Source organism: Diospyros lotus, chromosome 15 (assembly GCF_014633365.1).
Source record: "Diospyros lotus cultivar Yz01 chromosome 15, ASM1463336v1, whole genome shotgun sequence".
Taxonomy (NCBI): Eukaryota; Viridiplantae; Streptophyta; class Magnoliopsida; order Ericales; family Ebenaceae; genus Diospyros; species Diospyros lotus.
In genome coordinates, this window is record NC_068352.1 from 12,960,378 (window position 1) to 12,982,881 (window position 22,504).

General features: G+C 38.1%; 1 protein-coding gene across 1 annotated transcript in view; it reads left to right on the forward strand.

Annotated features, from left to right (window-relative positions):
- Positions 1-22,504, forward strand: part of LOC127791938 (actin-related protein 8-like) — a gene marked incomplete at its 3' end in the record, with an annotated part of 75,046 nt that overhangs the window by 49,960 nt on the left and 2,582 nt on the right. The window contains 2 exon segments of the mRNA XM_052322144.1: positions 5,032-5,129; positions 12,952-13,033. Of these exon segments, the coding sequence (XP_052178104.1) occupies positions 5,032-5,129; positions 12,952-13,033 (180 nt within the window).

Below are 22,504 nucleotides of genomic sequence, written 5' to 3' on the forward strand. Positions count from 1 at the left end.
CCATCTTGAAATGCCTGGGACGATTATCACACATCCTCTAGCTCAATTATAAATAGTTGAGCCCTTATTCTAGAAAAAGGTACGTCACTAATGCTAATTCAAGTTCTCTACAACCTCTTTTGCATTCTGCATCCTACGAGAATCTAACTTAAGCATCGAAGTCGTTGTCTGAGGAATACTCTATGCCCTCTAATCGTTTTCTATCTCGCAGAGACCTAGTGGCTTAAAGATGAATCCCTTAGTATAAATTTTATTGTTGTATTCAGGCAACAACAAATTTAAAAAATAGGTAAAAGTGCTTTTACTATATAAAAGAAACACTTTTTCCTTATCCATAGTATGGCCAAAAAGGCACTAAAAATAGAAGTGTAGATGATGTTATTGTGAGACTGTGAGAAGAAGTTATTCCAAAAAAATGATCAATTTTCGTATCTTGGATTTGTTTATAAAGAAGGGGAGATTATGTAAGATTACTAATAGAATCAAGATAGGATGGTTAAATTGGAGAAGTGCATTTAATATTTGTTGTGACCATAAAATCCCTTTAAAGTTCAAATGGGAAATTTCATCAGACATCCATATAACCATGTTTGCTATAATATCATTGAACATCGGGTAGTTAAGCACCCATAGGTGCAAAATATGAGTGTGGTTGAGATGAGGATGTTATGACGTATGTACAACCATAAAAAAACAAAAACCAAATAAGAAATGAGATTATATGTAATAATATTGGAGTGGTGCCTTTGAACATAAAATGTAGGAGTCATAATTAAGATGGTTTAGATATGCGAGAAGATGACCGTAGATGCACTTGTGAGATGAGTGGGTAGGATGGGGGGAAGTTTTTCATGAAAGAAGTAAAGGAATACCAAAGAAAACTTGGTGGGAAACCCTTAAACATGACATAGAATATGTTGGTCTTATAAAATAAATGGCCATAGTTAGAGATCTAGAATTCATATAGATTGAGGCCAGTGATTAATAGAACCAACTGAATTATTATAGTTTACAAGTAATAAGTCAGAGTTATGGAACATGTAGTTATCAATTGTTATTCAATAATTTTAAGCTTTAAGTTGGCATCCAATTAACCCCTTTTGCAAAAAGTAATTGGCATAGTCCTTGTCCTTATATTTTCTCCTCTTAGCCAATTTTATAATAAGCAGCATCAATATGAATATGGATAATATGATTAACAAAAAATAAAAAAGGGATATGGATAATATTGTTATGAATTTGGATGCAAATGTAGATATGGAAACAAATAGTGGATATGGTTATTTAGAAAAAAAATCAGGGCTAGATATGGCTTAGAGACAGAAAAAATTATACCATAAGAATTCAACATGAGACCAATTGGTTTTTATCAATAATATATGATTATAACACAAAAGAAAATATAATTAAATTCTTAGTTAACAATTTATTCATAGAAAATATATAAATTCACTTTGGAAAAACAAAAGTGTCATAATCCAAGGCATCATTACAACAACAACAACAACAACATATCCAGTCTTTATCCCACTATGTGGGGTCGACTACATGAATTCTAGACTTCCATGTATTTCTATCTTTTGTCATATCTTTATTGAGATCCATACACTTCATATCAAACTTTAATGTCTCTCTCAAAGTCTTCTTAGGTCTGCCTCTACCTCTTTTTTTGATTAATTGTTCCATTTCATCAACTCTCCTCACAGGAGCGTCTCTTGGTCTCCTTCTCACATGACCAAACCATCTTAGTCTAGTCTTTCTCATCTTCTCTTCTATTGGCACTATTCCTATCTTATTACGAATAACTTCATTTCTAATTTTATCTTTTCTTATATGGCCGCACATCCATCTTAACATCCTCATCTCCGTTACACTCGTCTTTTGCTCATGTTGGTATTTGACTGCCCAACATTCTGTGCCGTACAACAAAACTGGTCTTATAGCTGTCCTATAGAATTTTCCTTTCAATTTTAATGGGATTTTATCATCACATAACACCCCCGATGCATTTCTCCATTTTAGCCAACCTGCCTTAATTCTATGTGTGACATCCTCGTGAATTTCTCCATCTTTTTGAATCACTGATCCCAAATATCGAAAATGGTCTTTTCTTTGTAAGATTTGGTCTTCCAATTTTATTATAACATCCTCCACTCTTGCATTCTTACTAAATTTACATTCCATATATTTTGTTTTCTTTCTACTTAATTTAAATCCCTTAGATTCTAAATTGTTTCTCCATAACTCAAGCTTAGTGTTCACTCATTCTTTTGTTTTATCCACCAACACTATGTCGTCTGCAAATAGCATACACCATGACACATCTGTCTGAATATCTTTAGTGAGTTCATCCATTACTAAAGCAAATAAGTATGGACTTAGTGCAGAACCTTGATGCAATCCTATTGTAATTTTAAACGGTTCAGTATCCCCTCCGCATGTTATGACCCTTGCCTCTGCACCATGATGCATGTCCTTAAGGGCTTGTATATAGGCTATTCGGACTCCTTTCTTCTCTAAAACCCTCCATAATACTTCTCTAGAGACCCTATCATAGGCCTTTTCTAGATCTATAAACACCATATGTAGGTCCTTCTGATGATCCCGATACCTTTCCACTAGGCGCCTCAGTAGGTATATAGCTTCTATTGTTGACCTACCGGGCATGAAACCAAACTGATTTTCTGAGACCTCTGTTTCTTTTCTAAGCCTCTGCTCTATTACTCTCTCCCAGAATTTCATGGTATGGCTCATTAACTTAATTCCTCTGTAATTTTCACAGTTTTGAACATCTCCTTTGTTCTTATATATAGGGACCAAAGTACTCTTCCTCCACTCATCTGGCATCTTTTTTGATTTAAGAATCGCGTTAAATAATTTCGTTAGCCAGGAGATACCCTCTTCTCCCATGCATTTCCATGCTTCTATTGGTATATTATCCGGTCCCACCGCCTTATGATTTTTCATCTTTTTTAATGCTTGCCTTATTTCATTTGGACTTATGCGTTGATAAAATGTATAGCTCACGTTCCCTTCGGAGTTACTAAGATGTTCCAACCTAACTCTTGTGTCGCCATCATCATTGAATAATTTTGTGAAATACTCCTTCCATCTCTCCTTAATCGCTCCCTCATTCACTAATACATTTTGATTTTCATCTTTTATGTATTTCACTTGATTTAAATCCCTTGTTTTTCTTTCTCTTGCTTTAGCTAATTTATATATATCCCTTTTTCCATCTTTTGTATCAAGTCGTTTATATAGATTCTCGTATGCTTTTGACCTTGCTTCACTAACAGTTTTTTTTCTGCCTTTTTTGATTCTTTATAATATTTTTGATTTTCTTCATTGTTGCACTGATATACAGCCTTATAGCAATTTTTCTTATTTTTAATTTTCAATTGCACTTCTTCATTCCACCACCAAGACTCCTTAAGGTTAGGGGCTCTACCATTTGTCTCTCCAAGCACTACCTTTGCTGTGTTTCTCAGGGCATTAGCCATTTCTCTCCACATTTGGTTTGTCTGTCCTTCTCCATTCCATTCTCTTCTACCCCTTAATTTTTTTTTGAAGATTAGTTGTTTCTCCCCTTTTAAATCCCACCACCTGATTCTTGGATTTTGTTTATGTGATTTTTTCTCTTCCAATTTCTTACTTGGACGTCAAGTACTAGAAGTCTATATTGAGTAGTCAAACACTCTCCTGGTATCACCTTACAATCCCTACAACATACCCGGTCCTCTTGTCTCATGAGGAAGTAATCTATTTGGGTGCTTGATGTGACATTTTTATATGTGATTAAGTGTTCGTCCCGTTTTTTGAACCTAGTATTGGTTATGATGAGCCCATATGCCATTGCAAAATCTAGAATAGACTTACCCTCATTATTAATTTCCCCGAATCTATACCCTCCATGTACCTCTCTATAGCCGTTTTCGTCTCTACCCACGTGACCATTTAAGTCACCTCCTATAATCACTTTCTCTCTTCTTGGTATCATTTGTATGAGTCCCTCTAGGTCCTCCCAAAATTTTGCTTTTATCTCCTCACTTAACCCCGCCTGTGGTGCATATGTACTAAAGATATTCATAGTCATTCTTCCTAGAATAACCTTCACCATAATAATCCTATCCCCTATTCTCTTTACATCCACTACCTCATCTACTAAGCTTTTATCCATAATGATCCCCACTCCATTTTTTGCTCGATCATTTCCTGTGTACCATATTTTATATCCATTTTCTGACAAAGTTTTTGCTTTTTTCCCTACCCATCTCGTCTCTTGAAGGCACATAATATTAATCTTTCTCCTAATCATCACATCTACCACTTCCATAGCTTTGCCTGTTAATGTTCCTATGTTCCATGACCCAATCCTTAATCTATGATTTTGTTTTTGGCTTTGACTTTGAATTTGATTTTGTTTTTGATTTTGTTTTTGGTTTTGGTTTTGATTTTGATTTTGTTTTTGGTTTTGATTTTGATTTTGATGTAATCCAAGGCATCATTATAACTAAAAAAACCAGTATCCACCATTGAGACTCCTCTCCAAAAAAAAAAAAAAAAAAGGTGAATATTCCCACTTCTAACCAAATCATTATCATTGTATGCTACTTGGCCTGTTCAATATATGTATCAAGTGTTTGATTTGTCATTGCACATTGCACCTCTGTAAAAGAATAATAGTGTATATGTATTTCAAATTACTTGAATGAGATGTGCATGGATTAAATACTTTTATTGTACTCTAGTGAAAGGAAAGGATATATTCTAAAGATATACAAAACATCTAAGAATATATCCAAGATATATAGTTGCCTAATTTAAAGAACATATCTTAACAGCTTAAGTTGCAGATTTGTCATTATTTTCCCATGCTTCATAGCTAAAAGATTTGGTTAAATGATAGATGAGAGTAGGTTCATGATTGGGTTGATTGGACATGTTTCTTTTTCCTTACTGTCGCTGTCATAACTGCAATATGATTTCCATTAATCTGAGTTGTCTTTTCTTTTTAACGTATTAATTCAGATACTGAATCTGCTAAAGCAGCTAGAAAACAGCTAAAAGAGAACATCAACTCAGTACTCTTTGACATGAATGTCCCTGCTGTTTGTGCTATCAATCAGGTAGTTTATTTGTCGTTTATATGTTTTGTATTTTCAGTTTCTACCAGCAGTTTCATATGTGGATGATACAAAGAATAAAAGTAAGTAGTATTGTTGGAAAGATTAAAAGGAATTCCCCATTTTCTCTCTTATGGCCGGAAATAAGAGGATAAAGAGATGAGAGAAATTTAAAGGATGAAGTGATAAGGCTGTTAGAGATACGAAGATAAGACAGATAAGATAATACCAGCAACTCTAGCAGTTTAAAATTCCTAATTCAAATCTTTATATCTGTACCTATAGTTTAGGAGATAGATGTTCCTATTTTCCATGAGATATCTTGTGTAGCCATGTGTATATATATCTCTCATAGCTGCAGAAATAAATCAGAGCTTCTATTCAATCGAGTAATCTTTGTTCAAGTCTAAAGGGTGTTATGTGGATGATACATAATATATATTAGGTTATGAGCTCTTGCAGTTCTTCTTCATGATCCTTTGTTTGCTGCTTAAATTTTATTCCTGTGAACTGCCACTCCTTCTAAGATGAGAATGGGACAACTTCTATTCAGCATGGCTTGGATGGTTTAGGGGCTGGATTGGATTCAATTCCATCCTGCCAGTTATGGCCTTTCAGGTCCTAAAGGCAAACTCGGACTATCTGAACAGTTCTAAAATTGCTGCTGAAGGACTGACTAGTCATTAAGTTCACACAGCTGCTTTTACATATGTTTCTCTATACTAGTCAAACAGGCATGAATAAGATTTTTGTTGCAAGAAGCTACCTTTGTTCAAACACTTTGTTGTAGTTCTCAGTCCATAGACCCAACTGTATTTGAAACTGATGTGCCATTTATGAAAACTGTAGTGTCAAGGTATCATGTCCCTAGGAGCAATAGAGGGGCAATATTATAATAGGGATATAATAGTTGTTAGGATTACAGTTGTACAATACATGGGTGCATGGGCTGAGGCTATAAATAAGCCACTGCTGTAGGAGGGTAATCATGTTTGAATTGATAATTGAATACTTTCATTTCCCTCACTTGAATCCTCTCAATCGCCCTCCAAATTCCCTCTAATCTCTCTCTTAATTTCCCTCTTTTTCTCTCGATTCTTCCTAATCTCCCTCTCTGCTCTATTCTTCCTTAATTTTCCTCCCATTTCTTTAGATCTAACTCTCAATTCCTCCCCAATTATCTCTTAAACCTGTCATGAACCCTAGATTCATGACAATTGATATCAGAGCATCGTTTCTTGGCGGTTTTCTTTGTTGATTAATTTCCGACGAATATCAACAGATGTTGTCTGATGCAGTTGATTCTCGGAATTTAATTCCGACGCACGGAGGAGTGACTCCCAGCTAAGAGTGTTGGTAACTCTGTTCAGAATTGAAGACGAGCGATTCCAAAGGTAATTCTAGCGATCTTAGCAGCGTGTTAGGACATGCAGAGTAAGACGACTAGGTGTAGAACTGATTGCCTGGTCTGATAGAGCTACTCTCAGTAATAAACCAATTGCGACACTCAAAAACTTAAACTGAGAATCAAACTTTCATAAACTTAAATAAAATTTCAAAACATGCTTTATAGCATTGATATAAAATCTAGATTGATTTTATTATTAAAAAAACTTTATTTCAACAGAAAGAAGCAAAGGAAATAAATTTGGATTGGTTTATCTAATACACATCCTAAAAAAAGCTGAAATTAAATTCTTGAAATCCCTTTGAAAATGCCACCACGTGCCACATTCATGCTCCAACCTCCTTATTCATAGCCACCTAAGGGGGTGGAAAAAAACATAAGGGGGGGGGGGGGGTGAGATAAATCTCAATAAGCACAAATGAGCTTTTAATTGTATTTAAACATGGGATAACTTGAACTTGCAACATGAGGAGACACGATAGATTCTACCAACTTGTGGGGGTAAGAACCTTCATGCGTAGCTACTAAACTCCAGTTCCGAAACTTGATTGTAATCATGACATGAGGGACTATGAAACTTGATTTCATGAATTTATTTAAACATGAAGATAGTTCATAATACACTTACCTTTAACTTGATTGGAATAAAATAGATCTTTAACTCTTTTCTCCTAATTAAAACCTTCGCACCTTGTTGTCTTGCTTGTAGTAAGAAAGGAATAAACAAAAAAAAAGAGAGGGAGGGGGTCGGCCAACTAAGGAAAGGGGAAGTGAAGAATTGTGAAAGGGGAAAGCAATATTTATAGTCAAGAATCCTATTTGATAAGGATCCCGATCAAATATCCTCTTTTCCATAAGGTGAATTCAAATATTACCTTTTCTCTTATCAATTAGAAAGATTTAAATCAAATCAAATCAAATATCCTCTTTTCCATAAGGTAATTCAAATCCTACCTTATCTCTTATCAATTAGAAAGATTTAAATCATATCATATCTGTTGAGTTATATGGTTATAATCTAGGGTTAATCTTATATTAGAGCCCATGGCCTATGGCCCATTGTATTTGTATATATAGGTGTATAATCTATGAGTTTAATTAGGTTGTAAATACATATTAAAAGCTAGGGTTTTCTTCCTAAGCTTTACATGGTATCAAAGCCAAAATACAAACCCTAGCCGCCGCTCGCGCACACCACCACCACCGTCCTCGCGCTACTAGTCTGCAGCGGGTCTTCACTGTTCGGTGGTCTATCACGCACACCGCCACCACCGTTGCGTTCGCTGGCCTCCGATCTGTCGACCCTCGGAGGATTGTCGCCGTTGCCGCCACCACATGTCGCCTCTCTCGCAATGTTCAGAGACTTGTTTTGGCTCCGATCTCTCTCTCTAGTACTCCAATCGCGACGTTGTCTTCACGATTGAACTCGCCTCCTTCAGTTCATTCCAATCCAGGTGGTTTCGTCACCATCCGCTGCCGCCGGTCACCGACATCCGTTGTCTCCCGTCTCCAGCACGCCTCATTCTCTATGCTAGATCATCCAGCCTTTCTATTTGGCTATTTTTTAACCCATTTTGTTTCAGATTTGTTGATCTTGTAGAGCTCCCTTCTGTCCAACATGGCTGGTACCAGTAAATCTGGCTCATTCTCTAGTATTTTGTCTCCCTCTCTAGCCATTGCTACTGAGAAGTTGATGGGCAGTTCCAATTATATCTCTTGGTCCAAGGCAGTTGAATTATGGTGTATGGTTCAAGGTTTACAGGATCATCTAACTATCAAGGCTGAGAATGTGACCACAGCTAAAACTGAGTGGCAGAGAGCTGATGCTCTATTGTGCAGTCTCTCATGGCAGTCAATTGATCATTCTCTTCATTCGATCTATACTAACTACACCACATGCTGTGAGTTATGGGCTCAGGCCAAGGCGCTATACACTAATGACATTCAACGTCTGTATTCAGTGGTGTCTAATTTGCTTAGTTTACGACAACAGGGTCTGAGTCTTTCTGATTTTCTTGGTTGGATGGCCTCTATTAAAGCTGAATTTAACTCCTTGTTACTTGCTGGTAAGACTGCTGCAGAGGATCTAGCTTAGCGAGATAAATTCTTCATGGTGTGTACTCTTGTTGCCATTGGTCCTGAACTTGCTCCTGTTCGTGATCAGATTCTTGCTAGTCCTACTGTACCTACTATGGATGAAGTGTATTCTTGTCTTCTACGGGTTTCATCTGTTCCTACAGTACCTTCATCTTCTGTAGATGATCATTCAGTTATGGCTTCACAGGTTCAAAGTAGTGGCGAACAGGGAGGAGATCGTGGTAATTGGGGAAAATGCCCCCAGTGTAACTACTGTCACAAGTGGGGACATACTAAGGAACAGTGTTATAAGTTGCATGGCCGCCCTCCTCGTGTTAATGTTGCTCATACTGATGGTTCTCGATCTGAGTCATTTGATGGTCATCTATCGCAATCTGTCCTTCTCACTGGGGCTGACTATGATGAGTATCTCAAGTATAAGATGTCCTAACAATCCTCATCCACAGTTGCTTCTGTCGCCCACTCTGGTGATTCCACTGCCTGTCTCGCTCAATCGTCCTCTTTAGGACCATGGGTCCTGGACTCAGGTGTTTTTAACCATATCTTTGGTAATCTCCATTTGTTCTCTCATTTTACTAATTCTATTTCTTTACCTTCTGTGACATTAGCTAATGGTTCCAAAGCGGTTGCTAAGGCTGTTGGCATTGCCAAACCCTTACCTTATCTGCCTTTAGATTCTGCCCTTTATCTTCCTCATTGTCCCTTTAATTTTGTCTCTGTTAGTAAACTTACGTGTGCCTTAAATTGCTCTATCACTTTTGATGATCATTCTGTTACTATCCAGGATCGCGGTACGGGATAGATGATTGGCGTCGGATGTGAGTCGCAGGGTCTCTATCATCTCAACCTCCTGCATCTCCTGTAGCTTGCTCGATGACTGAGTCTCTTGCTCTTCTCCACAATCGTTTGGGACATCCCAGTTTGGCTAAGTTTTAGAAGATGGTCCCCAATTTGTCTAGTTTGTCGTCTTTTCATCGTGAGTCTTGTCAACTTGGAAAACAGTCTCGCACTTCTTTTCCAAAGCGTGTCAATAATCGGGCTGTGTCCCCGTTTGCTTTAGTTCATTCCGATGTCTGGGGTCCTAGTCGTGTCGTGTCTGTTTTGGGTTTTCAATATTTTGTAACGTTTATCGACAATTATTCTGGTTGCAAATGGTTATATTTAATGAAAAATCGTTATGAGTTATTCTCAATTTTTGAATCCTTTTGTGCTGAAATCAAAACGCAATTTCATACCTCTGTCTAAGTATTGCGCAGTAACAATGCCCCTGAGTATTTTTCTATTCCCTTTACTATTATGTCTTCTCAGGGGATTTTGCATCAGTCATCTTGTGCATATACACCACAGCAGAATGGGGTTGCTGAGCGTAAAAATAGACATTTGATTGAAACTGCTCGCACTCTTCTTCTACATCATGATGTCCCCTTTCGCTTTTGGGCTAAAGCTGTTCTTGCTGCTTCTATCTCATTAATAGGATGCCCTCCTTAGTTCTTCAGCACTAGATTCCTCGCTCTCTTTTGTTTCCTGATCAACCATTATATATTCTTCCTCCCCGTGTCTTTGGTTGCACCTGTTTTGTCCATAACTTGTCTCCCAGTCAAGATAAATTGTCTGCTCGGTCCATCAAGTGCATTTTTCTTGGTTACTCTCGCCTTCAGAAGGGTTATCGGTGTTATTCTCCTGACACCTGCTGCTATTTTCTTTCGGCGGATGTTACCTTCTTTGACTCGTCTCCTTTCTACTCTTCACCTCCTTCCGAGTGTCAACCTATTTTTGAGGCAATCCCTCTTCCCGCGAGTCCTCTTGCTTCTATTCTCCCTGTTCCTTCTTCTACCCCATTGCAGGTGTATCATCGGCGTCATCAGCCTCGGTCTCCTCCCGGTGGAGATGTTCTTGCGCCTTCTCCTGTGTCTCCTACTACTTTTGTGACTCCTGCTACCTCACATCCTGCTCCAGTCTCTCCACCTGCTGCGGTCTTGCCTTCTGAGGATATGCTTCCTATTGCCCTTCGGAAAGGTACCCGTTCTTCTCGCAATCCTCACCCCATTTATAATTTTCTTAGCTATCACCGTCTCTTGTCTCTTTTTTGTGCTTTTGTGTCTTCCTTATCCTCTGTTTCAGTACCTAAGACTGTTAGTGAGGCACTTTCTAATCCGGGGTGGCGACAAGCAATGGTGGATGAGATGACTGCTTTGCATTCCAATGGTACTTGGGATTTGGTCCCTTTACCCCCAGGGAAATCTCTTATTGGCTGTCGGTGGATCTATACTGTCAAGATGGATCCTAATGGGCAGGTTGATCTCCTTAAGGCGCGTTTGGTTGCCAAGGAGTATACTCAGGTTCATGGTCTTGACTATGGTGACACTTTTTCCCTTGTTGCTAAGATGTCCTCTGTGCGTTTGTTTCTCTCTATAGTAGCTATGCGCCATTGGCCGTTGTATCAGCTAGACATTAAGAATGTCTTCTTACATGGTGAGCTTCAAGAGGAGATTTATGTGGAGCAACCTCCTGGGTTTGTTGCTCAGGGGGAGTCTGGGCAGGTTTGTAAACTCCGTCGCTCACTATGTGGGTTGAAGCAGTCTCCTCGAGCTTCGTTTGGTCGTTTCAGTGTTGTCATTCAAGACTTTGGTATGACTTATAGTGAGTCTGATCATTCGGTTTTTTATAAACACACATCACAGGGGAGGTGTATATACTTGGTTGTCTATGTGGATGATATTGTTATTATAGGTGATGATCAAGATGTTATTGTTCAGTTGAAGAAACGTTATTTTCAATCATTTTCAGACTAAGGACTTGGGGTTACTTAAATACTTTTTTGGCATAGAAGTTGCTCAATCTAGTTCTACTATTATTATCTCTCAACGAAAGTATGTGTTAGACATTTTGGAAGAAACTAGGATGCTTGATTGTAAACCTATAGATTCTCCTATGGACCCTAATGTAAAGCTCTTACCAGGACAGGGGGAGCCTCTTGTTGATCTTGGAAGATACCACAGGCTAGTCGGAAAACTTAATTATCTCACGATCACTCGCCCAGATATTTCTTTCTCAGTTAGTGTTGTCAGTCAGTTTTTGCAGTCTTCTTGCAATAGCCACTGGGATGCGGTAGTCCAGATTCTCAGGTATATTAAGGTAGCTCCAGGTAGAGAATTATTGTATGAGGACAGAGGTCATACTCAAGTAGTTGGATATTCTGATGCTGATTGGGCAGGTTCTCCCTCTGATAGACAGTCTACTTCAGGATATTGTGTTCTAGTTGGAGGAAACCTAGTATCTTGGAAAAGTAAAAAGCAGGAGGTCGTTGCTAGATCGAGTGCAGAAGCAGAATATCGTGCTATGGCCTTGGCAACGTGTGAATTTATCTGGTTAAAACAATTGCTTCAGGAGCTCAAGTTTGGGGAGATATCACAGATGAGATTAATTTGCGACAATCAAGCTGCATTACATATTGCTTCCAATCCAGTCTTTCATGAGAGGACCAAACATATCGAGATAGATTGTCACTTCATCCGAGAGAAAATTTTATCTGGCTGTATTACCATAGATTTTGTCAATTTTAATGACCAGTTAGCAGATGTCTTCACTAAATCTCTCAGGGGTCCTCGAATTGAGCATATTTGTAGCAAGTTCGGTGCATATGATATATATGCCCCAGTTTGGGGGGGAGTGTTGAGTTATATGATTATAATCTAGGGTTAATCTTATATTAGAGCCCATGGCCCATTGTATTTGTATATATAGGTGTATAATCTATGAGTTTAATTAGGTTGTAAATACATATTAAAAGCTAGGGTTTTCTTCCTAAGCTTTACAATATCGTATCTAGAGAAATCAATTTAATTAATCTCCTCTTTTCCATAAGATAAATTCAAATCTTACTTTATCTCTTATCAATTAGAAAGATTTAAATAATATCATATCATATCTAGAGAAATCAATTTATTCATATCCATAAAATCAAAGAATCCCTAAGAATATTTTAGAAATTTGTGTGTCATGATAGGGCTAAAATTTGGACTATCTAAACTTTTCAATTTGGTCCCCAAACTATGGAAAAAATGACGTTTGGGTTCCTAAACTATTATAACTCAATTTTATTTTATTTTTTGGCCCTAGAATTATGTTGAACAGTCACTAATGATGGTTTTAGGTGTTACACCAATAGCAAACTTTATTCTTGTGAATTTCTGTAATTTGGCATTTTTCTCATATTCTTGTCTCAAATTTGAATTCCTTTGTTTATTTTGTACAAGATAATAAATAAAACTGCTTTTTTTGTTATCTCTTACCCTTAATGCACTTTTGTAACTAGTGCAGGCAACTTTATCTCTGTATGCGGCAAGACAAACTTCAGGAGTTGTTGTTAACATTGGTTTCCACCAGACATCTGTTGTTCCAAGTAAGCTATCAGAGTTCATTATATAGTCCTAGTTTCAAAATTGATATTTGAAGAAATTTCCTGCAGTTGACTAGGTAAGCAGTCGTAAAAAGCTTCAATCAAGCTTTCTAAATGCAATTGATTACTTGAGTTGCAGAGGATGCCTATATACTATCCCCTTTTGATGTCATTTTTCATGAATATGAATGTCTTGTTTTCATCCCTTTTTTGAACTCACATGTATCTCCTTGTTTTGAGGATGAGCCTTGGTAACAACAATAAAGTTGTTTATTTGTGACTCAAAAGGCTATAGATTTGAGTTGTGGAGATAGCCTGTCTGAAAAGCAAGAGTAAGATTGTGTACAAAGATGGCTTTTTCTTGACCTTTGAGAAATGTGGAGTCTCATGCACTGAGATGCCCCTTTTGTGCCCCTCTCTCTCTCTCATGTGTGTCTGAGCTTCATGTCCCACATAAGTCGGAGATGGAGTACCACATGGATAAGGACATTGACCAACCACACATTACAATAATTGTTTTTGAGGTGTAAGCCCATGATAAAGTGGTACCAAAAAGGGATGTAAGTGCATAGTTTCTTTACTATTTGAAACAATTAGTTACGGGAACTATAAAACATTCCACTGCAAATGTCTTATTGATCTAGGATGACTTATATACAAAAAAACTCCTAAAAACTTTCCTAATTTACAAGAATAGATTACAACAACTTTTAGCTAACCATTTACAGATTTGGATTAGCAAGAACTTGGATATCTTTATCTGATTCCAAGGCTACTTTATCCTTATTCTTCTTTATCTTTTAGTTTGATTTTGTTGTGATCTTTTCACAACATCTTGATCTTTATCCATTCGGACTGTTGATCTTGTTCTTCCTTATCTCTATCATCTTCTAATACTCTCTTTCAATCTGGTGAATAGTTATCCATCATTCCTAGCTTGCCTCTAAGTAACTCAAACCCCTATTTCTGCATTGCCTAGTCAAAATATCCGTTTCTTGATCTTTAGTAGGAACATAAGTAAGGATTATGTCTTCTTTTTCTATCTCTTGTTTGACAAAGTGCCTTCAATTTTGACATGTTTCATCCTGACATGTTGTACTGGATTGTTCATAATGCTTATAGCCAATTTGCTGTCACTGTAAAGTTGTTTAGGAGAGGATACAAACATAGATAGATCCTTTATCAATCTTTCTATCCAAATCACCTCACAAATCCCTTGAGTAATGGCTCTATACTCAGCTTTTGCACTGCTACGAGCAACAACCTATTGTTTCTTGCTTCTCCATGTAACTAGGTTCTCTCATAGCTTGGTGCAATACCCTGATGTGGATCTACTATCCTTAATGGATCCAGCTGTGATGACCCGCTCCCACCTACGGGCGCCACCAGTGAATAATCGACTGGATTACTCACACATCAAACCACAATTGAAGAGATGGACTATGTTTCAATAAGAAACGTCTTAGGTGAGGACTAGACTTCGTCCTTCTCTTCGCTCCACTCGAGGAATCGATCCCCAACATGAAAGGAAACATAGCGAAACAGGACTTGAAACCCAAGTGAGCTTCACTTTTTTTCAGCTCGTCTCACAACAAGCCAAAAGTGACCTAGACACAAAATAACATATTAAAAACCTGTTGAATACTGGGGATTTATGGGAACTTTATTTCCGATCCTTACAGAATCTGAACACTGGCTCCACCAAACTAAAGCCACATACAACAATAAATCTCATAATCACATATTGCACTATCCTGATTACAACTGACTAGATACCATCTAGCGCCCAACCACATATACATTCAATACATATGAATACACACAGAAACATGTACAATATACAAACTCGGCAACGACGCTAGTCGCCACATCATCCTTATGACCTCATCTCTGCTTCCATCGGACTTGCAACATCTACAGCACAAGGTAAAACCTCATAAATCATAATGACTCAATAAGGGTGCAAATGAATGTAAACAAGATAATATATGCGATGCAATGACAAGTAAGTATGCATGAATGGCGAGGCATCACTACCCTCCGAACCCACCTGTTTGAGGCAATAACCTCCCATATTACCCCTAGCATGCATCTAGTCTCTCTCATGGCCATAGGACTCCACTAACCTATAGAACATGCACAACACGCAACTGCACACAACATATATGTATTGATTTTACCAGACATTCGCAAAGCCGCCACCTTTGGGGCCATCCCTTATCTGGCTTGAAGCCTCTTTTGCCAAGAGCGGGAACGCCTGGCTGAACTTTGAACTCTTCTAGGATCATTGCCTCCTCGGTCGAACCTAGATGCAAACACAAAAACCCAACTCCATTAGAAATTTAAACAAGGGCCTTTGGTTTTGCTATACCTCGCAAAAACCCACCCATCAATAATTTCCAACCAACCCCAACCAAGGGTTTAATCCAACCAGCGCTTATTCTACATTATTTCACATAATGTAAATAACTCGAAAATAATTTAATTTAATTACCTTAACTAATTTGGAAGAGAAATCTAACCAAACGCCCACACTGGCGTCGCCACCTTGGCTGCCACCTTGCGCCCATATTCCATTTTCAAGTCTCTGGCACGCTCCTCAAGCCCCAAATTAATTTCCAGAATTTTTCTCAATTTTCTAGAATTTTCCGACTATTTTTTCCCATTTTCTCCCTTTTTTTGGAATTGTGCGCCTGCCACTAGCCACTGTCACCTAGCCTTCGCTGGCCACCGCCATTATAGCTCCGCCACCTTCGGTCGCCTCCGACTACAGCGTGATCGCCATCGCCATCATAGCCACCCGCAGTCGACAGCTCTCGTGCGCACCGCCGTTGTTGCTATTGCTGCTGCTTTTGATTCCAACCGCCGGCCAGCCATAGCCGCCCTTGGCCGCTTTCACCACGAGCCAGAAGCCTGCCTTTAGCCACCGTTGTCGTCAGTCGCCTACAGCTGCTACTGCCGCTACAAATCTGGCCCGCCGCCACCCCGACGGCTCCATCTCTCTCTCCTTAGCCATTTCTCTCTTCAATCTCGCGGCCACAATCCCAAGGCAAAAATCAGATTTCAATTTCAATTTGAAATCCATTGCTTAATGCTTGGCCTCCAAGCCTTACACCCATATATATATATATATATATACATATTACACATTTATCCCCCAACTCTCATTAATTACACTTGAGGGATGGATTAATTGCAATTTAACCCCTCACAAAATTCCTTAATTCCACTTGAATCCTCCAAGCTTTAAATTAATTACATCAAGCTACACAAAATCTTGATTTCTCCAAAAAATAATAATTGGCCTTGACTCGATCAAATCAATTTCGTTCCTATGGCTTCACAAGACCTTTTCTCCACCTAAAAACTTTTCAGGTTGCCTCACTCACAAAATCGAGCCACCCTTAGGTAGAGATGGGAAATGGGCCGGCTCGACCGACCTGCCTCATAGCCTGGCCCGGCCCTGCCCGTTACTGTAGCAGACGGGCCGGGCTGGCCCGCCCAGCAAAATGAGGGCCGTGCCGGGCCAGTGATATGCGGCCCACGGCCCGGCCCGGCCAGGCCCACCAAAAATAAAAAAAATATTTAAAAATTTATGTTAGTAATTAGTAATTATAAACATATTTTAAACATAATAATTAAAAATTATGTTTAGTGTAAACATAATTTTATTGTAATGTTTGTAAGCATAATTATGTTTGTAAAATTATGTTTATAAACATAATTTTACTATATTGTTTGTAAACATAATTATGTTTACTGTAAACATAATTTTACAAACATAAAAATTATAAGTAAACAATGTTTACTTATAGACATATTTTAAAAAATATTAGTTACATTTGAGAAAAAAATAAAAAAATATTTAAAAAATTATGTTTAAAAAAATTAAAAATAAATGATTTATGGGCTGGCCCAAACAGCCAGGCCCACGGGCCGGCCCACTTTGGCCCATTTATTAAGGGCCACAGGGCCGTGCCGGGCCCCAATTTCCATTTTCCTGGCCCGGCCCGTCTCCCTTGCAGGCCAAATTCGGCTCGACCCACCAAATGGGTGGGCCAAGCGGCATGCAGGCCGGGCCGGGCCGCCCATTTCCCATCTCTACCTTTAGGGTCCCATTGACTTCCCGGATATCCCTTACGACCATTCGAGCTTATCAAAATTTATTTCGGAAACTATTTCTGATCTGATTGCTTTCAGCGTCATTGGCCTTATCTCGAAACACTCGCCAATCCCTTGCCCTTTTTCTTGGACATTCAAGTCTTAGGGCATTCCCTGCCGTCAATTCAGCAATTTATTAACTCATTTTTCAAAACCAACTTCCGGACTCCTCGGACCACTAAAGGTCCTTCCAAACCACTAGAAATCCAATATTTTCCATCACCATATAATACCGGGTATTATATCGGCCCAATATGCTTCTGCATAACCACTAATTTCTATTTCTTGGCTTTTCCTAAGCATTAGCCCCTTCCTAGGTGTTCCTTGATCTACCTGAGGATATGGTGAGTTGCCTCAAGATGTCTTTTAGTGGATGAGTGCATAAACTGGATGATAATATTTACAACATATGCATTATTCGGCCGTGTGTGAGATAGGTAGATTAGCTTCCCTTCTTGGCGCTGGTATCTCCCTTTGTCAACTTGATATTCTTCCTTCCTTTCTTCTCTATTATTCCAATTGGGCTCTAGAGGAGTATTTGTAGGCTTACACCCTAGTTTGCCTGTTTCCTTTAGCAAATTGACAGGACTTAATTGTATACATAATTTTATTTAATTTTTATTTTATCTTAACCTTGTGCTATTTTTCCTATTTAAAATGTGTGTTATATGAATTTTACATAATTTGAATCTCTTTTTGTAGGAAGCAAGCAAATGAAATTAATTTCAAGAATTTGGCTTAAAAAAGATATTATAAATTAATTTATAATATTAATCTTAAAATTAATATTATAATATAATTAAAGAATTAATAATTAATTGAGGGAGCAGTCGCAATTCGAGGCATTGATTTGAATAAAGAAGTCGAATTGAAATTCGAATTGGAATTGGAGAAGGCCAGGCTTTAGATATATAATATTACAAGGCATTGAATTGGAAGATTGGAGGAAGACTAGGAAGTCGCGCGCACACACACACATATACATATAATTATTATAATTGAAAAGGAGGTGAAGTGGAATAAGCGGCCCGCTTGGTATTATTAAATTAGAAGAGAAAAGCATGCAATTGAAAGTCCAATGGTAGGAAGAATTTGGAGGCAACATGCTCATATATATATATATATTATAAAATTGGAAAGAGAAGAAATTAAAACACAGCAGCAAAGCAAGCTGCACAACCGCCTCATGCAAGCAACCAAATTGAAATTGGAAGATTTTGTTGGGTTATGGCAGTCCCTGGAACCTGCAAATTGAGCCAGAATTGGTTTGAAGGGCTCAAGCGCTGGTGATGGTGTCGCTCGTAGCGCTTATAGGAAAAAGTGGCTGCCTCGGCTAGCAGTTATAGCTTCTAGCCCTAGTGGTAAGCGCTTGGGTCCTGCGGTTCTACTGATTCAACGCGGCCGCATGCATAGTTATATAATAATATATTACTGTGGCAGATAAAATAATTGAGAGTGGGTGCAAGCTGCGAAAATAAATTAAAGGGAGGAAGTGGCCGTGGAGAAGAGGTTGAATTGGAGAGTAAGACAAAAGAGAAGAACGAAGAAGGAAGGCAAAGGCGCAAGCAAGCAGCATCCGTCAATCTGCTAATTTAGATCCAGCGATTCAGATTTGTTCTAGATTTTCAGGGAGCATTAATCTATCATTTATTTATCTTTCATGGACTCCATTAAATCTTCCATGAATTCATTTTATTTGCTAGGATTTTTTATGAAACTTGAATCATTGATGATTTGTGTTTATTTGAATTGATTTTCTTTATCTATGCAAAGAATTTCTTATTGTTCCTAAAGCTATTAAATATTTGGTTAATATTTAATTGATTTGTTGTCATGGAATGAGACCGGAACGAAAGTTTCATGATTTAACCTAGGTAAGAAATTCCATAAGAAAATAGACGGGAGTAAAGACTTGACTTGTGTGGAATTAAATTGAATAACCATTGATTTTAATAAATTGGTTGATGTTTATTATTGTTATTGGAAAATAGATAATAAATATTGATCAATATAATTGGTATGACTCGAGAGAGAATATCAATTATTTTAGGGTTGTTTAACCATTGCATAGATAATTAAATTTGGATTTTCAGTCAAATAAATTAAATAGGATTGATGTAAGTGAATTCAAAATACCCTAGTGATAAATTAATATTAATTCTTGTTGTTATTCTTTGATCCGTTGAAATTAAATTAATTAGTTCTATTTCATTTAGCTTTAGTTTGATTACAACTTTTTTGAATAGTTTAAATAATAATAGGGTTAACCAATTTTGGTAGTTAATATACAATCTCCGTGGGAACCACATCTGCACCTAAAAACCACAAGAAATCAAAGTGTGCATTTGCACAAACCCATGTGGAGTATCTTGAGCATATAATATCTAGTGCTGGAGTAAGCACAGATCCATGGAAAATAATAACAATGATTGCATGGCCTCGGCCTGTTAATATTAAAGTATTGAGGGAGTTACAAGGACTCACTGGGTATTACAGATGGTTTGTGAGGAACTACAAAATCATCAATAAGCCTTTGACAGAATTCCTGAAGGAGGGGTTCCACTGGAAAGAGAAAACAAAAGAGTCTTTTGGGTTAGTGAAAAAGGTAATGAGTGAGGTGCCTACACTAAGCCTACCAAATTTCAACAAACCATTTGTATTGGAAACAAATACGAGCAGCAATGGAGTGGGGCAGTTCTAATGCAAGAGGGTATACCCCTAGCTTTTGTTAGCCATGCATTAGCCCCCAAACACTTGGGCTTCAATGTATATGATAAGGAGTTGTTAGCAATCCTCATCGCAATAGAAAAATGGATACACTACCTAAAAGGGGTTAACCAATGCTTAGAGACATACCTTATATGCCTATGCTTCTTGCATTCTACTAGGTGGCACAAATGGCAACTGCTAGCTCAATGGTGGCACAATTCGTGCTACCACAGTCCCCTGAAGATGACTCCATTTGAGGGCTTATACGGCTACAAACCACCACTATTACCAACCTTTGGAGGTGTCGCATCAGTAGCCACAGTGGGCTCTACAACAAAGAATAGTTATTGCTCACATTGAAGAGAGAACTAGCCAAAGCTTAGAATAGGATGAAGCAATTTGCGGATAAGAAGAGGAGCAAGAGGGAGTTCACAGTGGGAGACAGTATATTTGAAGCTAAGGCAAGCACACTTGAAGGCTCTCTCACGGGCATAGGTGACCAAACTTAGCCCCAAGTTCTATGGACCTTATGTAGTGGTTGCTGGTCTGGGGAGAGCAACCTACAAACTTCAGTTACCTGAGGGTTCCCAAAGCCATCCCGTTTTCCACGTCTCACTTCTCAAGAAATCAATAGGTAACAGTCTAGTGAGTTCCAACCAACCCCCTATAACTACATAAGTCTGCCTAGAGGCCGAACCCACTGTAATAGTGGATAGGAGAGTCGTACATAGGCAGGGGATACCAATTACACAGGTGCTAGTCTGCTAGTCTAACCTATACCCGGAGAACAACACTTGGGAGTACCTACCCCTAACTTTCTCAAGCAATTTCCCAAGGCAGTTGGATTACTCTAGCTTTCTTGCGAACAAGAAATTTTGAAGGGGGGGGGGGGGGGGGGGGGGTGTTGGGATTGTGATGTGCCAGAGTTATAAGGGCAAGTGGGGAAAAGCCTAAATGTGGTATAGTAGTAGGGCTCTACTGTAATAATTGAAAGATAGACAATTATGTAGATTTTGAATGTTGGAGCTAATCTTCAGCAAAGGATTAGTAAATATCGTGCCCAAGAAGAAGGCATCGATGAATACAAGTTGAATTCAGTTTCTTGCCTATCTTCTCTCTTTTCTCTTGATTCTTCTCTCATTTTCTCAATTCCCTCCCTAAATCTCCATAATTCTCCACCATCTAGGGGAGAATTCCCCCTTGTCAGAACCAAGTCTGACATTACGTTACCATTACACACCAAACATCTCTTTTGTTGTTAATGCAGTGAGTCAATTTTTGGACACCCCTTGTGACGACCATTGGCACACCTTAGTGCGTATCCTGAGGTACATTAAGGGTGCTCTTGGTAAGGGCTTGTTGTTTGAGAACAAGGGACATAAGCATATTGTTGGATATAGTGATGTTTATTGGGCTGTTTGAGAACAAGGCAACCCTACATATTGCCTTTAATCTGATTTTTCATGAGCGAAGTATACACATAGAGATAGACAGTCATTTTGTTAGACACAAGCTAGTTTTTGGAGAAATTAGTACCTTATCTGTTGTCTCTAATGATCAAATGTCTGATCTCCTTACAAAGTCATTACGGGATCCATACATTTGCTCCTAGTCATTACAGGATCCAAGAGTGGGGGGGGGGGGGGGGGGGGGGGGGGTGAATTGGGATATATATAAATCTTGACTTCTTTAACACAGTATAATGAAAGAAGATTTGGTTTCGAAATACACGGTTTATGTTTCGAAATCAAAGTTTTTGTTTGAGCAAGTTTCGAAATATAGTGTACAGATTTCGAAATAAGTTTCTATTTTTAGCCATTTCGAAATTTTCAGCTTGTATTTTGAAATACTAGTTTTAGCAAAATGGTGATCTTCTAAGAATGAGTAAACAATAATGTTTATAATCAATATACTCGTTTGCTTTAATTAAAAAGAGTCCCCCCCCCCCCCCCCCCCCCGGGGCCCTTCTTTTTTTTTTTTTTTACTTTTGACAAAATTTCTTTTAAGAGTTTGAGCAATGAACAATAACAAAACAAAAATAATTTTGAGTACACGAGTATTTTAGAGGGGTTCAGCACCAAGCCTAGTGCACAACCGGATTTTCAATCCCAATCACTTTCAACAAAGAAAAAAAAGGTTTTACCAAGGTTCACCCCAAAACCTTTACGTACAATGAGTTTTTAAGGCTAAACTCAAACCTCACAACAAATGATAAAATAAAGAAATTAATTTTACAGTTCAACCAACTTTGATATCAATAAATGCCTTACTAATGGCCGTACAAACCTCTTATAACAACTTGAGAGAAGGAGAGCTAGGAGTAATAGCACTTCTTGATTCCACTTACTTCTCCTTTACAAATTCAATGCACAATAATAGAGGATTCTTTGCTTTGATACCTCAATAAATGCTTTTTGGTTTTGTTCTGTTTTTTTTCATCTTCAAACACCTGCTATTTATATGAAGACATAGACTTTTGGTTGTTTCTAGCCTTTAGAGACAAGATTTCATGAAATTTGAGACCATGTTTTGAAACATAACTAATCGTTTCGAAACATCCCAATTTGCACTAAGGTTTCGAAACATATACTCCATGTTTCGAAA